Here is a 16,169-nt window from a genome sequence, read left to right on the forward strand (position 1 = left end):
GTTTCTAAATATAAACGGTACGAACACTCGCTCAATACTTCAAATATAACCTTCCCCTTTGAATTAAACTCCGTGAGACTTAGAAAGTTTAAGGAATTAAATAATCTTTCTATAAATGTCTTTGGTTATGAGGAAAATATATTCCCACTATACATCTCTGACAATAAATGCGAAAAAGAACGACAAATTGACCTACTACTATTCGATGAAGGAAATAAGAAACATTACTGTGTAATTGACGATCTTGACCGTCTTTTATCCGGTTTCGCGAGACACAAGGGACCTTCATTTTATTGTAGATATTGTCTACACCGATTTAGCGGTATCAATGCGAAAGTAAGGTGCGATGAACATGTGAAGGTGTGTTCGGTTTATTAACCACAAAAGATCGAAATGCCTGAAGACAATATATTACAATTCGATAAATACGAGCTTCAAGAAAAAGTAAACTCCGTCGATTACTTTAAAGGACTGTATCTTCACCCATAATATTTTTAGGTTCCATGGTCGATATACGCCGATTTTGAATCGGTACTGGCGAAAGCGGATTTATGTGAAAAATCTCTTTCTGCTACAGTAAAACTTTCGGAGCATATTTGTTCGGGGTTTTCTTACATCGTTGTCCCGTCTAATGGTAGATATTTTTAATTCAGGTAACTCCGACGTGTTTTATTTATAGATTAAGGTTCGATATAGGTGTTCCGGCTAAACCCGTTACATATAGAGGGGAGGACGCCGTGCAAAAATTCATCGATTCCTTGCTAGTGGAGGATGAGATTATACAGGAGAAACTCCGTAATCCTGTACCTATAACTTTATCCCCTCAACAGGAACTCGCGTTCCAACTTTCTACAACTTGTTACATATGTGGTGAACTTTATGTTGATGATTTAAACAACCAACCTGTTCGCGATCACTCGCACATAACTGGTGAATATAGGGGTAGTGCACATTCATCGTGTAATTTAAAGCTTCGTCTGCCTAACTACATCCCCGTTTTACTTCATAATATGTCACGGTAATTAATACTCACACTTAAAATTATTATAAGCGTCTAATACATAATTCGTAGGTATGATGGTCATCTTTTAATGCAGAAAATAGGGATGTATAAGAACCAGCGTATACAATGTATCCCATCGAATTACGAGACCTAGGGTCAGCTGCCCTAATTTGGAACAGCTCTAATTTGGAACACTTTTTTTAAAATCGTCATAACTTAAGTTTGAGAGCTTCAAATGAATATTTTAAGGGCTCATTTGGAAGAATGAACATCCCTCTATCCATAAAACACGGCCTCAAGACTCTATCATAAATTCCAGATAAGATACAAGCATAATTAGACAACCTCATATTTTGCATAATTTATTTTTTCCAAAATGAAGGGAAAGTTCTCCCATGGGTCTCGGGAAATAAGCTTTCACGGCCAATGGGAGAAACATAGGCTTACGAAAATGATTCCATTGAAAACTTCGGATCTTTCTCTTCAAATTAAACACTTTAAACGCCAGGTTAGGCCCAAAAATTATTGAGAAAACTCGAATAGAAAATATGTCCTCATTTGCCTAAAATGGAACACCCCGATACACGAAAATTTAATCTATCTTTTTACATCCATAACTAATGTTTTACTCACTAAAGGACAACAAAAATACCTTAGAAGATGCGTTGATTCATTACCTGTTTAATACTTTTGGTCCCGTTAGCGTAGATTAAGATGCGGAAAAGATACGGGTATTATCAGCCCAGTGTCCAGATTTAGTCATAAACGTGATGCCAATTTTAGCTGATTTAGCATGTTTCGCCTAGTGATATTGGGTTTCAAACACCGTATCATGACTCATTTGATGTAAAATGTAGATTCGACACAATTACGCCACAAAAACATAACAGTGTAGGTTACTTTGATCTAACTTGGTAATTATTTCATTCGAAATACCGTTAGAGTGCATTTAATTTACAATGTTTAACCGTAGTGAACTGACAGCGCGCCAATTTTTGAAGCTTTAAGCAGATGACACTCAGTGCCCTTTAAAATATATGTACAGGTATAAAATGGAAAGCGTTGGTCGCTAGATGGTCGTAGCATCGCTAACAAATTATATTTGCTTATTATTAGTTGCAAAAACACGGATATTTTCGTATTTAAATTAGGGTGTTCCAAATTAGGACGGGGTGTTCCAATTTAGGACGGGGGCGTTCCAATTTAGGACGAACTGTTCCAAGTTAGGGCTGAAATCGATCTTTTTTAAAACCCATTTTGCAGGAAAAGTACGAGTCTTAGCAATCTGAAAATGGGTGCAATCGATCGGCAATAGTTCAAACTTATTGTAATGGTCTGCTTGTTCACTTCAGTAACTTATTTGTTACTGAAAAATCTGACTTTCCAAAAAGTTTGAGAAAGTGTTCCAAGATAGGGCTACTGACCATATATCTCCTTTTCTTTAGGGAATTTAAGGTTTTTAGATACGTATAGATTCATGCCGAGTAGTTTACAAACGTTAGTAGAAAATTTAGCGGAAGGTGGTTTAGCCTCCTTCAAAATTTTAAATTCAGTTTATGAAAAGGAGAAGGCTGAGTTACTACTACGTAAACAGGTTTACTGTTACGATTACATAAGTGATGTTGAAAAATTCAACGAAACCAGATTACCCTCAAAGGATAAGTTTTTTAACAGACTGACAGGAGAAAATATTAGCGATGAGGATTATAATCATGCATTTAAAGTGTGGAGTGTGTTTCAATTGAAAACCTTAGGTATAGACCGCTCTCTTCAGTTAAAAAATTGAAGTAATTTCAAGTAATTTTGAAACTTCAAACTCCTAGGTGATTATCATGATCTTTACGTGCAAGGTGATACACTTCAATTGGCGGATGTATTTGAAAATTTTAGGTCGATGATTAGCGATAACTACGGAATTGATTGTAATAGGTATATTACCCCTCATATTTTTGATTTAACGTATTATACCCCCCCCAAACCTTTCACCCCTCTACAGAACATATACCGGACCGGGGTTGTCATGGATGGCTGCCCTCAAAATGAGCAAGGTGAAACTGGAATTATTTAAAGATCCAGACATGCATCTGTTTATTGAATCTGGTGTAAGAGGGGGAGTGTCTGTGATTTCCCATAAATTTTCGGAGGCAAATAACCCTTACATTCCTGAATCTTACGACCCTTCTAAACCAACCAACTATTTGTGTTATCTTGGTACGAAAATAAGGGTGGACTATTAATGAGAAACAGATTTGCTGTAAAATATTTTATTTCTTTGAAGATTGTAATAACCTGTACGGCGATGCTATGTCAAAACCACTGCCTATAGATTCGTTTTCTTGGGTGGAAAATGATGAGCTAAAATCGCTTATGGATGAAATTAGAAATATACGTGATGATTCAGAGACGGGATACATATTACAAGTTGATCTCGAATACCCTCCCGAATTGCATGATCTTCACAATGATTATCCCCTCGCACCCGAGAAAAAAATTACTAGCTACGATGAACTCTCACCATTATCGAAAGATATTCTAGAAGCTACAGGGAGTGAAGGGGAGTTAAAATTCCCCAAGCTGGTACCCAACTTGTATGATAAAAAATATTACGTAGTTCATTACAGTAACTTAAAATACTACTTAGAACTCGGGATGAAACTTAGGGTAATTCATAAAGCTCTTAAATTTAGACAAGGGAAATGGTTGAAGCAATATATTGACTTTAACATCTTAAAAAGGAAGAGTGCGAATAACGCTTTTGAGAAAGATCTATATAAATTATTGAATAATTCAGTTTTCGGGAAAACAATGGAAAATCTAAGATGTAGGGTAAATTTCGAACTAGTCCATACACCCGCAAGAATGGTGAAACTAACAGCCTCTCCAGCTTTTGAGAGAATTACTGTTTTTAATGAAAACCTTGTCGGTGTTCATATGATTAAGAAGAAGCTAGTTTTAAATCGCCCCATTTATACCGGTTTCTGTGTTCTAGAATTATCAAAGCTCACTATGTACAAATTCCACTATGATTTTATCAAAGCGAAGTACAACAATAGAGCTTTGCTAAATTTCACAGATACAGATTCCTTATTGTATTCTATTCAAACTTAGGATGTATATCGGGATTTTAAGGAACATGTGGATAAATTGGACACCTCCGATTATCCAAAAAACCACTTCTTATTCAGTGAGTCTAACAAGAAGAGGTTGGGTGTGTTTAAAGATGAATTAAATTCCATCCCAATAATTTCCTTCTGCGGTCTTAAACCAAAAATGTATAGCATTAAATCCCTCGCGGGTGAAAAGAAAACAGCTAAAGGCATATGTAAAAGAATGATTCAAAGGCATGTACGTCATGAGGATTACAAAAAGTGTTTGTTTTTAAGAAAAGACACTACGACGGACATTATTCGCATAACGAGCCAAAAACATAAACTTTTTACAATGCATCAAAAAAAACAATGCTTAAATTCATTTGATTCAAAACGATATGTTTTAAAGGACGGAATTACGACGTTAGCATTTGGCCATTATAAAATTACGGATGAATTCGCTGATTATTAATTCGGAGGTGGTTCATTCGCTATTCCCCCCTCCCCCTTTAGTCCCATTATCTCTGTAAACTAAATCCCCCCTCTTTAGAAATAACACTATTTCAAATTTGACCAGGTTATTGTAGTTTCCGATGGTGGTGGTGGTGTTGGAATTTTTATTAATCTAGTTTCAGGGCCATAGAAAATGATAATGACACTCTTGAGACCCTGAAAAAACATGGATTCGCGCCAGTTCCTCGAACAGGTAGTCTCCTCTGCCCTCACTGCGAGGGGGGACTTAAACATACGCCTGGTGACGGCCAGTTAGATAATTTCTGCACCACTCGGAACTGCGTGAAATTTCGACGATGCGTTTTAAGCCAGACGAAAAAGGTGGTTTGGATGGCCACGCGAGCTACATCCCGTCGACTGTTGGATGAGAGAAACTTTTGCGAACACTGTGGAGGGTTCAAATATACAATTAGGGGCGAGTGTCCTTGTCATGAATGGCGAAATTCTGATTGCGATGATTCGCTGGAAAATGTAAAAAAATGGTTAAAGGAAAATATATGAAATTATGGATCATTAATAAAATATGGTTTATTTCTTGTTTTGAGAAAAAAATAACTTGTCATATTTTAATGTAGTTGTATATAACGCTATGGTAATTAGTTCTAGGAATCTTGTATATAATGTGATAGTAATTAGTTGTGGGACGCATTTCAAGAGAGGAGGATGAGGCGAACGTTAGTCATTCCTCTTGAAGTCGTGGAAAGGTTAGAAGCAGCTAGAAAAACTAGAAAACGTAGAGGGGTGAAGGGTATTTCTTTGGATTCTTATAAGTCCTTATTAAGAACATTAAGTTCAAAAACACCTCGTATTTTACATAAAACTAGAAGAAATCATAAATGAAGAATTTTCCTGAACTCGAGAAACTCTACCATGATATAAAGCCTACAAATCTCTCACTTTGTCCTATTATCTCGCAAGACGGTACGTTGTCAATAGATGTGGGCGGGTCCTGGGCTCCTGCTCCCCATTGTACATCAATTTCTTCGACAGAAAGAGCCGCTGCAGAACCGTTCTCCCTCTCCAAGGTATCGTTCAATAGTATCTCCTCTACGGGTGGTCGTTGATCTTTTCCGTCTAAAAACGCGGCTATCTCTTTGTCATATTGTGAATTGTTGAAGTCGGCGATTAGTGTTTCTTCTCGTATACCACGCTCAATTTCTGCTTGTCGTTTCGCCAGGCGATCTACATATTCAGTTCTTAAGGGACTCGGAATTAGATTACTTAGGTTTTCCAATTCATCTATAGTAGTACAGTCCTCTGGTGTTCGAACAACTGTTTTCATATACTCAAGTAAGTCGAGGCAGGCTTGAATGACATTTAAGTCAGCCTGTACTACGAGTTGTGGTAGAGTCTGAGGTCCGTACATCGGATCTATTCGCAGATAGGCGCATAGGTAGAAATAAAACTCATATATTAAACGTAACGGCCAGGGTCTATTTATAGTCAGTTCGTTCAAAGTTGTACTAAGAGTTTCAGGATCCATGTTTAGCTTTCGGTGTTTGAAGATCGACTGTGTATTTTGATCATTTCCTAAGCCGCTTTTATACTAAATTTCTTAATAGACACGCCCACATTCCTCAATAATTTAACAATAGCCTGATTTATTGCCTCCTCAGTCACCAGATGTTTTCTCACAATGCATTTCTGACACACGCCTGTTAATAGTTTTCCGATTTTATAATAAAATAACGATGGATTTGCTTTATGTCAAATAAATTGTCAAGAAAAGAGTGGCCTATAAATACATTTTTTTGTTACAAACACAGCAAATAAGGGACAATACTTGTAATAAATAAAAAACAGGGTGCGTAAAGCGTTTCTAGAGATTCTCAATTGTGAAAATATCCTTTGTTATCTTCACGTCTGTTAAATAATATGGTTCCGAATTTCCTTAATAGGTCATAAAAACCATTGTACACTTTTCAAAAAAATTCTAGCCTATGAAAAGATAGTTTCTCACGGTCATGAGTCACACTATGGTTGTGTAGGAGAGAAGTCAGCCTTCACAATTAAAAAAAAGCAATGAATCACAAAATTAATTCCGTTCATAACAATGCAATAGCACGGGTCAACCACCTCCTAAAGCCCTTGCCTGAACGTGTTTACGGAATAGGCAATAAAATATTTTTAATCAACCAGGTAGCAACTAGGCATTTAAATATAACATATTTAATTCCTTAAGAGGCTAAATTTCGAAAGTTTTATAGTAGAGACAGCGCCAATTGAGCTAGTATTCGTTATGAAAAGGTTTATCTGCGGATCAAAATTCTCAAAACAAGTCCAAACATTAGACGTCTTTCGCAAGAATAGAACAAAAGACCTTTCTCCACCGATGTGTATACAAAACTGGCATAACAAAAGGCGTATAACTCCGAAATGCTATTGATTGGGTTAATTTAGGATTAATGATAATTTTCGCTACTTGCTAGTGATAGATTAGTACCTTTAACAGGGACACAATTGATTGTGAAAGGTTTGTAAATAAAGAAAGCTAAACCCAGAGCAATTTGGTCCTATATGGACAAATAATTCCAGTATTCCAAAATAAAATTATGGTTTTGTCTGAAAAACGTCACTGTCCGTCTAACGAGGGATTAAGACTTTGAAGCACTTAATTTTAAAAATTTTAACGCATTCGTATCATGGGGACGATAGAGTCAAGGGATTTCTCTTATCATTCATTAATAAAAACGGCACACAACAACGTTTCGTCTTCTAACGTTTATTTGTAAACCCTGATTAAATAAACCTGTTAACCTCACTAAAAAATCAGAGACGTTGTGAGAATGACTGAAACAAACAAGGATTTGAGCATGATTTTTCTGCAAAATCAATCTTAATCTCGTCAAAGTTCTGTATGGGCGTAAATATCTGGCAAGGACTGTTTTACTCTACCCAACTTGTTAACAATGTTGAACCCCCAACCAGTATTTAAGATCTGCTTAAGAGACTTCATCAAGCGGGAAAATCACAATGTATTGTATGGTTTGCGATAAAAAAGGTTAAAAAATGTACTGTTTTTTAACAAATATTTTGATTAATCCTAGATTGATACAGCGTTTAGTTGTAAGCACTGAAAGTTTTTGATTTAGCTGTCAGATTGAAGGTAAAATGGGGTATTTAGGATTGCTTTGTTACATTATTTGCTACGTTAAAGATGATAAAAGAGCGTTATTTCGTGCATCTTTAAAAAAAGAACGAAATTAGTCTCCTAGCCTATAGTTCTGGAAAAATACTCATATATTTTCATGGTTTCGGTTAGCGCACCAAAAATATCCTTTCAAACTTGTCAGGATAATGCCTTTAAGGCAAACACCTAGAATCAAATGTTTCGTGGTAGGAAGAGTCACCAACTAACAAAGCAATAAATCACAAAATAAATTCCATTCATAACAATACAAATGGTTCGGCCATGCCCCTAAACCCATTAAGACACGTAGGGACGTGTTTAAGTAAAAATAAAAACGGATGGGGATAAATCCTTTTGTTATGGATCAAGTTCGACCTCTTCCCCCTAACTCTCATAAAACCAAGTGGGTGGTTAAATTAAGGAAAGGACAATAAATTCCAATGTAACTAAAAAACATCTATGAGCATCAGACAACAATCGAGGGAAGCACCACCCTAAAGTCAAGTTCTGAACATCTCAAGAATAAGCGACCCTAACCACTAATAATAGTGTTAAAGCAGGCGTCAAATTTTGTAACTATTGGTGTAAAAACCAGTATTTTTCATGATATTCAAATGTATTATTAAGGAACATTTTTAATGACGTAACTGAATGTTTAAATTTAACCATTTCGTAAGATTTCTCTCTTTTGTTAGTTCGTTTGTACGTTTCTGTTTGTAATATTCTCCGTTTGTATATACTCTCGTATTGTATCTAGACTCTTGTGCCATGGAGGGTGGTCGTACCCAAGCCCTGGGGGCTTCACGACCCTATCCCTCGAGCCTTATTAAATAAATAAATAAATTGCAACGATAAGTGTAAAGCTAGTTTTGAGGTATAGAAAATTAAATTCCTTAAGTCTGTAACACCCTCTAGTTATGTATTGAAATTAATGATTCTGAAATAAATGAAAATATGCTTTTCATCGAATCATTTTGATAAATATTGCGAAAATCATCGCAACGTTTTTAGTCATGTGATCTGTTTTTCAAATGACTCGTTTCGTCATTTTAAGGCAACTAAAGAAACAAAGTGAAATGGATTAACTGAAGTCAGTACTTTTTCAAATTTTGTATGCAATTCTTTGGGGAATTTAGGAAACCCAAATAAGCATTTTTATAGAAAAATGTTGGGTACAATATTTCCTTCTATTGCTAGAAATCCACGATTCATGCACTGGCATTAGCTAAATGACACTCTGTGTTGTACTTTGAACTTTTCGCTGGTGCTATATTCTGTTTTAGTATATAGGGATGTATGTCTTTTCTAAAGGTGTTAGTTAAAATCTGTGTTTTTCCCAAGAACAGTGTAAATATCAGTGAAATTCTAGTGTGAAACTATGTAAATGATTCGGCATTGTATGCATATACTTTGGTATTTTAATACTCGTGCTCGAATTGATTGACGTTTCCCTAGAAATATTTTGGTTAATTAGCTTAGCCTTTGTTATAGTAAAAGGTTGCTATACTAGAAGAGGGGGGGGGGGTCAAGAGGTAATAAATTTTTATTTAAATAGAAAAAAATTGGTGGAATTTTGCTAAATCAAAAGTGTTTTTGGTGAAACATAGAGTAATTTTGATAAATTTAGCTAAAATTTATCGAAACGTTTTTAATCATCTGAAATGTTTTTCAAATGACTCGTTTCGTGTTGCTAAAATGCAATGTACATGACTGTTTTCGTTTCGGTGGATTATTCATTTCCCCATGTATTCCCATGGGATTTTAGGAATTTTAAATTATCGTTTTCGTGTCGGTCAATTGTAACGTAGTTGATCAAAACGTTTCGATTGTTTTTTACTTCTAACACGAAATGCGTTGTGAATGATGCTTCTTTCAATACCGTTTTACGTTTTCCACAAATTTTTGATTACGTTGCCAATAATTTTGATAAATATAGTACGTTTAGGTTAATGTTTCGGTTTAAAGATATATTGCCTTTCTGTTGACGCAACGGAAACATCTTAAACTTGTTGAGACTTGTCCTAATAATGCACTCGGGGCAACCACCTGTAATCAATTAAATGCTTGAACCCCCTAGTAGGATGTGTCACCGCCCCCCTCAATGACATAAACTTGGACCTAACACATTTGTGTGAGTTATAAATCACTCTAAATATAAATTCCATTCATTCAATACAAATGGTTCGACCCCCCCCCCCAAAGCCATTAAGACACGCCTGGACATGTTTACATATAAATAAAAACTAGACGGGGATAAAGGTTTAACCCCCCCCTTTAATAAAACCTGGTGGGTGGTCCAATTAATGAAAAATAAATTACATTGATAGCAATGCATGGAATCTAGTGGCACTGCCACACCCCCCCCCACAAAGCCCTTTAGACACGTTTGAATAGGTTAACGTATAAATAGAAACAGATGGGGATAAATTCTTATGTTATGAATCAAGTTCTACCTCATCCTCCCCCTTAATGTCATATAATATATACCTGTTGGGTGTCCAAAAGGGAATTTTGTAAACTATAGAGAGTCATTTCACTTCCGAACTCTGGAGAGAAAGGTTGTTGACAAGGTTTGTAACAAATCATGTGTTGCGGTATATGTAATTCTTTTTTGGTTAAAATGTCACTTAAAATGTGTGCTAAATAGAAAATATACGAAACAGTCAAGCTATATTTGAGTGTACTTCTGTTTGGATCAGCATTTTAACTACTCATCAACTACCAAATCGTATTAAAACTAATGTGAACCTAATTTTCTGACTTTTTAGTAATATTTGTTCATTTTAACTAATTACCAGCTACCAAGTTGTGTAAAAACTGCCGTATTTCTTCTTTTTTGATACTAAATTGTATCGTTTTAACCCAGTAACTCGTTTTCTAACCAATACAAAACAAGAGAACACCTAGAACCGCATCGTAGCTTCATTTGTAACTGTAATTAGCAATGTAAACCATATCTCACTTAAAACTAGTTCTTTAGTATAACATAAGCATACATGGAGAGACCTTAAAATCATACAGAGAGTAGCATTAAAGGATGGGTGTGTGTAGAAAGGGTCTATTGAACATATAGAATTACCCGTAAATTATAACCTAACTGTACACAATATCCTAAAGATACACCTAATAATAGCAATACAAAACATGAGTACAATTAGAACCGCGTCGTAGCTTAATTTGTATCTTTTGCAATGTAAACCTAATCTAGTTCTTTAGTATGACATAAACATCCATGGAGACCTCAAAATCGTACATCATTACGGGAAGGGTGTGTATAGAAAAGGCCTATTGAACCTATAGAATTACCAAGAAATTAACCCCTAAATGTACACAATATCCTAAAGATACACCAAAATAATACCACTATTCACACTGAATGCCTTCTACACCAATAAATTACGTGACGTCATACCAATACACTAAAAATAAATTCAAAATTCCCAGCACACCATCAGGTGACACGTGACGTTATCAATTCCTCCCAATCCCCCACCCCCTCAGGCACGATACACAATTGGCAGTTAGTAATAATCAACCAGATCACCCGCCACCACCAGGGGGTATGACAATGGTTATGCCCCCCCTCCTTCCCACCATATTTTCCCCCTAAGGCACGGCACGACCTAGAGAGAGAAGAACGAAAAGGGGGAAGAAATGACCCCCCCTCCTCACAGTACCACCGTATACCGATAATCTTATCGGTATACGGAGGTCTATATTCTCTCTGTTAAGGTTAAGACATACGCGGCGATCGGCTAGGGTTACGAGAAACTCTCAATAACTTGAATAACTAGCGAAAAAATATATAATATTAATTATATTTATCTTTGTATGATAATCTTGTTTCTCAACTAAAAATTAACGCAGAAATAGCTCAGGACCGATAAATTAAAAATGGCCCGAACCCAAACAATTTTAGGTACAAGCTGAAATTTGGCACACAGGTAGTATTTGACGTAACCAAAAATATATTAAAAGTCCCCACCTCTAGGATGCTTGCGTCGTCGCCATTTTCTAAAATGGCTGCCAAAAAGTAAAAAAATCCAAAAATTTTAAAAATGTATATTTTTAAAACGGAAGTTCCTAAAAATAAATTTCCAGACGCAAACACAATTTATTAATGATTCTGACGTGTAAAAAATTAAATGAAGCTACAGATTTCATTTGGAAATTGGCATCGAAACTTCAATGCATGCGTGTTCGACGTTTCTTTGTATTCTTTGTATTAGGATTTTAGTTTCAATTGATTTATTGTACCTATAAACCGTTTTTAATACTCTGAGTCACATAAAGACTTTATGGACCAATCCATAAATTACATCCAGTGAAACGAACACGCAGTTTGTTTTCTTATCTCGCACCATGAAGCACCGTTAGAGGCAGTGCGAGTTGGCTATAGCCTCCCGCGTGTAGTGAACTTGGGTTCCGTCTGGCATTGCCTCTTGGAACGGGATAAAAAACCTTCCCTTCCTGTGTTTGCTTCCCTGGAGGAATTTAATAATGGGTCTATTGCATAGCGTGGGAACAAACGGTTTTGTTAAGCACTAGAGAGGAAGTTTAAAGCCCGAAATTCAACGTTTATGCCTAGTTTTATTGCTATGTACTAGTTTCACCACTTTAGTGTCTCAGATCTATTTTTAAGAAATATTTTGCGACCGGTCACTTTCTCCGTGGCTTGCGACCCCGAAAGTTTGATTTGCTAACGGTCCCGGGGATTTTGCCAACCTACTAACTTAGCTAGTCCGCCCAGCTGCAATGGACTGCCTAATTTGTGGCTCAAGCTTGGATATCGGCGAAACAGTTTGCGTCACTCGAGGCTTAAGTACGATCATAGAAGCCAGCGTTAAAAGACAAGATGGACTTGACCAGAAGATAGCTAATTTGGAAAATGTGACTTTACACAAAAATTGCAGAAAAGAATATACGCGTTCTACTTCGATTGCAAAAACTTTGACTTCTCTACCATCAACTTCAAAATGTGTTACAAGTTCAGCTCCATGTCTTAGGTCAACGATCAACACTTTCGATTTTAAAAAACTGTGCATTTTTTGTGGAGTCAACGCTGACCTAAATGAAGAAATGAAGAAACCAGCAAAATACAGAAGCAAAATTAGCGAAGTGAATACCCTTGAAATTATTGGCACGATTTAGTTAATTGCCTTGAATCGCAACGACGTGTGGGGAGCTCAAGCTCTCGCGAGAATCGGTGACACAATAGACCTGGTAGCTGCCGAAGCTCGCTACCACTCCGCTTGTCACAGAAATTTTATTAGAAGTACACGTCAGGCATCAAAAGAATCTACATGCACTAGGCCTCAATACTAAGCTGCTGCGAATGCATTTACTAAAATTTGCGATTATATTTCCAATAGTGACGAATGTCAATATACTCTTAAAGAGCTCTTTGACAAATTGCAAGAAAATTGCCACGAAGAGTTATGTTACACCGAGGCACATTTTAGTCGAAAACTGTCTGAAGCATTTGAAGATAGAATTTATATTACTGACCAGCCACCAAAACCAACCATAGTAACATACACAGAAAAGGGCAACCACATTTTACTAGATACTTGGCACAGCCAAAGAAAAGAGAATGATCACGAAGAACGCCTTAGAATTGTTGAAGCTGCCGCTAATATTTTTCGTGAAGTTTATGACACTGCTAGGTTAAAAGTTTATGACACTGCTATCTATCCCAGCGAAATTGAAATTAGAAGGGGCAATCCAGAACTAATTCCAAATTCCCTTCGCCTATATATAGAAACGGTAACGAAGGCACCTGAAAAAAAGTCTATCGCCCTGGAGCACGCTATTATATGCGCGGTTCGTCCTCGGTCCTCTGTTTCTTCTGTACAAATTGGTCTGGGGGTTCACCTTCACCGCAATTATGGATCTAGACATGTCATAGATATTTTATCAAATCTTGGATAGTGCTCATCCTACAAAGAGGTTCTTCGATTTGAAAGGGCAGTGGTACGAAACCCTGGTTCCACAATAGTTGACGAAAATGCCTACTTGCAATTGGTATTTGACAACGCGGATTTTAACATTCGTACACTCGATGGACATGGTACATTTCATTGCATGGGCGGGATCAAGTGTGTTACACCTTCAACTGCTGTCAGTGTTTCTACAGCAGCACCAAGAATTCTGACAGAAACCACAGACATAATGTAGAAAGAGACAGAAAAGATAACTCTCATAGCCTACAAGCCCCGAAAGTCAAAGGTCTAACGAAGATTGTAGCGAAAGCCCAATTCACTGATGAGGAACCAAGTGCAGTAGTTGTTACTTCTAAAACTCTACTTGATATTTTATGGGCTATCGGATCCACGTAGGAAGAAAATAACACTTCAGGCTGGAATGGATATATGCAAAAGTCGTTTTCAACAAATGAAACACCTTACCAGATATCGAAGGTCATTCCTGTACCATTCATTACGATGGATCCTAGCAATCCAACGACAATTTACACTGCTCTAATGTTTGCTGCTAAAGAAGCGCGAAGTCGTGGTCAAACGTGTTGTCTCGTCACATTCGATCAGCCATTATACATGAAATCAGTAGAGATCGTTATGGCAGCGGAAAAAGAGAGTCCACTCTCCGTGATTATTCCACGACTGGGAGGATTTCACTTGCTGATGTCTTTCATGGGAGCTGTAGGAAACATCATGGCCGGTAGTGGCTTACTAGAACTATGGTCCATAATTTATTCCAAGTCCTCCGTGGAACGTATGATTACAGGACACGCTTATGCTCGGGCCCTTCGAGCACACTACCTCACATAACTTGCACTCACATCGATCCTTTTAGAGGATATTGAAAATAGTGAAGATGAGCTTAAAGACGTTTGTGAACTATACAGAAAGGTTCTTGAAAATGATGAGTTAGTTGTGAATGTTGAAAATTCAACCTCACTTTGCCACATTCAAGATCAGCTAGCGAACTTGATTACGGCGCTTAAAAAAAAGCGAAACGTCTAAGCTCTGGCTTCAGTATCACGAACAAGTTGCATTGATGAATCGCTTTTGGAGTGGTGTTTGGACAGATATGACCATAGAGCCGGTTTTAATGCGATCCATGAAAGTCACGGGTGGCCTTACTCAAGGAAGAGGTTTAACAGAAAGTACATTAGCAACATGGGTACAGGCCATGCCAGCTTGTATTCAAATTAATGATGCGGTTGAAGATTTAAGTGTGGTTTCAAGTAACACCTCTGAGCAACACGTCGAGCTTCGTGACAGTAGACAGTCACGTGACAAAGCTGACACCAAAAGGCTTGTGAATTGGCTAAAAGTTCACGATCCTTTCAAACAGTCTAAAAATCTTGTGTCTTTATTCAGTGGAATGGTGGCTGATGAAACTATAAACTGCCATCATGCTAAGCAGGTTGGAATGAGAGTAATGACTTCCATGGTTGGAGTTAACTTTGCGGAGCTAAAGTTGAAACGCACCAACAAAGTAAAAACTATAGCTTCTATGATGAATGGAGTTAAAATAAGGGACGAGATTGTGGATGTAAATTCTCAACTGCTTTTTAATAGAATTACGTGTGTAATTGACTCAAGTGATAAAATCAAAGATTATTTGACTTATGAGCTCGCTCCTCGAGAACCGTCTCTGTTTGACGATGTTTCTATGAGGAAAGGAAACAAGGCTTCTCTGGAAAAGCTTTTGTTGGATGTTGCGAATAAAGATTCTCCTGCAAGAAATGAAGGGATTCTTTACAAAGTTGATGGTGGCCACCTACTGCATAAGGTGGTTTCACCAAAGCCAGCCACATACAAGGATGTCCTTGACATATACAAATCTTACTTGCTTTCTCACTACGGCTCCCAAGTTGTAGTAGTAATTGATGGTTTTAGTAGCAGTAATTCTACCAAAGAAGTAGAACAGATGAGAAGAACTTCCAAAAATATTTCAGCAAACTTAGAAGTAAAAGAAACAACTTTTGTTTCCACTACGCAAGCCGCTTTTTTAAGCAATTCGCACAATAAAGGTCAATTGTTGCGTGGAAAACTATCTAAATCAAGAATTAAAAGCTATCAAGCAGAAGCGGACGCTGATAGACTAATTGTCACAACTGCAATTACAGAAGCACAAACACTTAGTATTCCAATCACCGTTGCTGCAGAAGATCCTGATGTGCTTGTACTTCTAAAATCACTCGTTACTACAGATTTGAATATGTTTTTCTTGAAGTCGGGATCTAAAAACACTTCCTCTACATTGGTTAAACTGTCTTGCCTTCAGAACCGATTGGGAGAACTTAAAGATCATATTCTTTTTGCTCACGCCGTAACTGGTTGTGATACCACATCAGCACTTTATGGAAAGGGCAAGAAAGCTGCGATGAAACTTCTGGAAGTAAATGCAGAGTTAAGAAATCTTATGTCTGTATTTAATCATGCTAGTCAGTCACACGAAGAAGTAG

At 37.0% G+C, this 16,169-nt stretch overlaps 1 protein-coding gene and 1 long non-coding RNA gene across 2 annotated transcripts; one reads left to right on the forward strand and one right to left on the reverse strand.

Moving 5' to 3' along the window:
- Positions 1-1,354: 1,354 nt before the first annotated feature.
- LOC149622082 (uncharacterized) lies at positions 1,355-2,429 on the reverse strand. The gene is made up of 2 exons (XR_016374991.1): positions 1,681-2,429; positions 1,355-1,565 (listed from the first exon to the last, which is right to left on the reverse strand). It is a non-coding gene; the product is annotated as an uncharacterized LOC149622082 (long non-coding RNA).
- Positions 2,430-2,480: 51 nt separating this feature from the next.
- LOC149622083 (uncharacterized) lies at positions 2,481-4,111 on the forward strand. The gene is made up of 4 exons (XM_089853667.1): positions 2,481-2,757; positions 2,827-2,932; positions 3,000-3,214; positions 3,282-4,111. Exons 1-4 carry the CDS (start codon positions 2,481-2,483, stop codon positions 4,109-4,111), a joined length of 1,428 nt encoding a protein of 475 aa, XP_089709793.1.
- Positions 4,112-16,169: the final 12,058 nt, after the last annotated feature.

Source organism: Phalangium opilio, unplaced genomic scaffold, assembly GCF_054372755.1.
Source record: "Phalangium opilio isolate 3A_F unplaced genomic scaffold, DU_Popi_V2 ptg000200l_1, whole genome shotgun sequence".
NCBI classification, from domain to species: Eukaryota; Metazoa; Arthropoda; class Arachnida; order Opiliones; family Phalangiidae; genus Phalangium; species Phalangium opilio.

Coding starts and splice junctions, on each gene's coding strand:
- LOC149622083 (XM_089853667.1), top strand. CDS start 2,481: ATGCCGAGTAGTTTACAAACGTTAGTAGAAAATTTAGCGGAAGGTGGT. Junction 2,758..2,826: donor GTTTCAATTGAAAACCTTAG/GTATAGACCGCT, acceptor TCAAACTCCTAG/GTGATTATCATGATCTTTAC. Junction 3,215..3,281: donor CAACTATTTGTGTTATCTTG/GTACGAAAATAA, acceptor ATTTCTTTGAAG/ATTGTAATAACCTGTACGGC.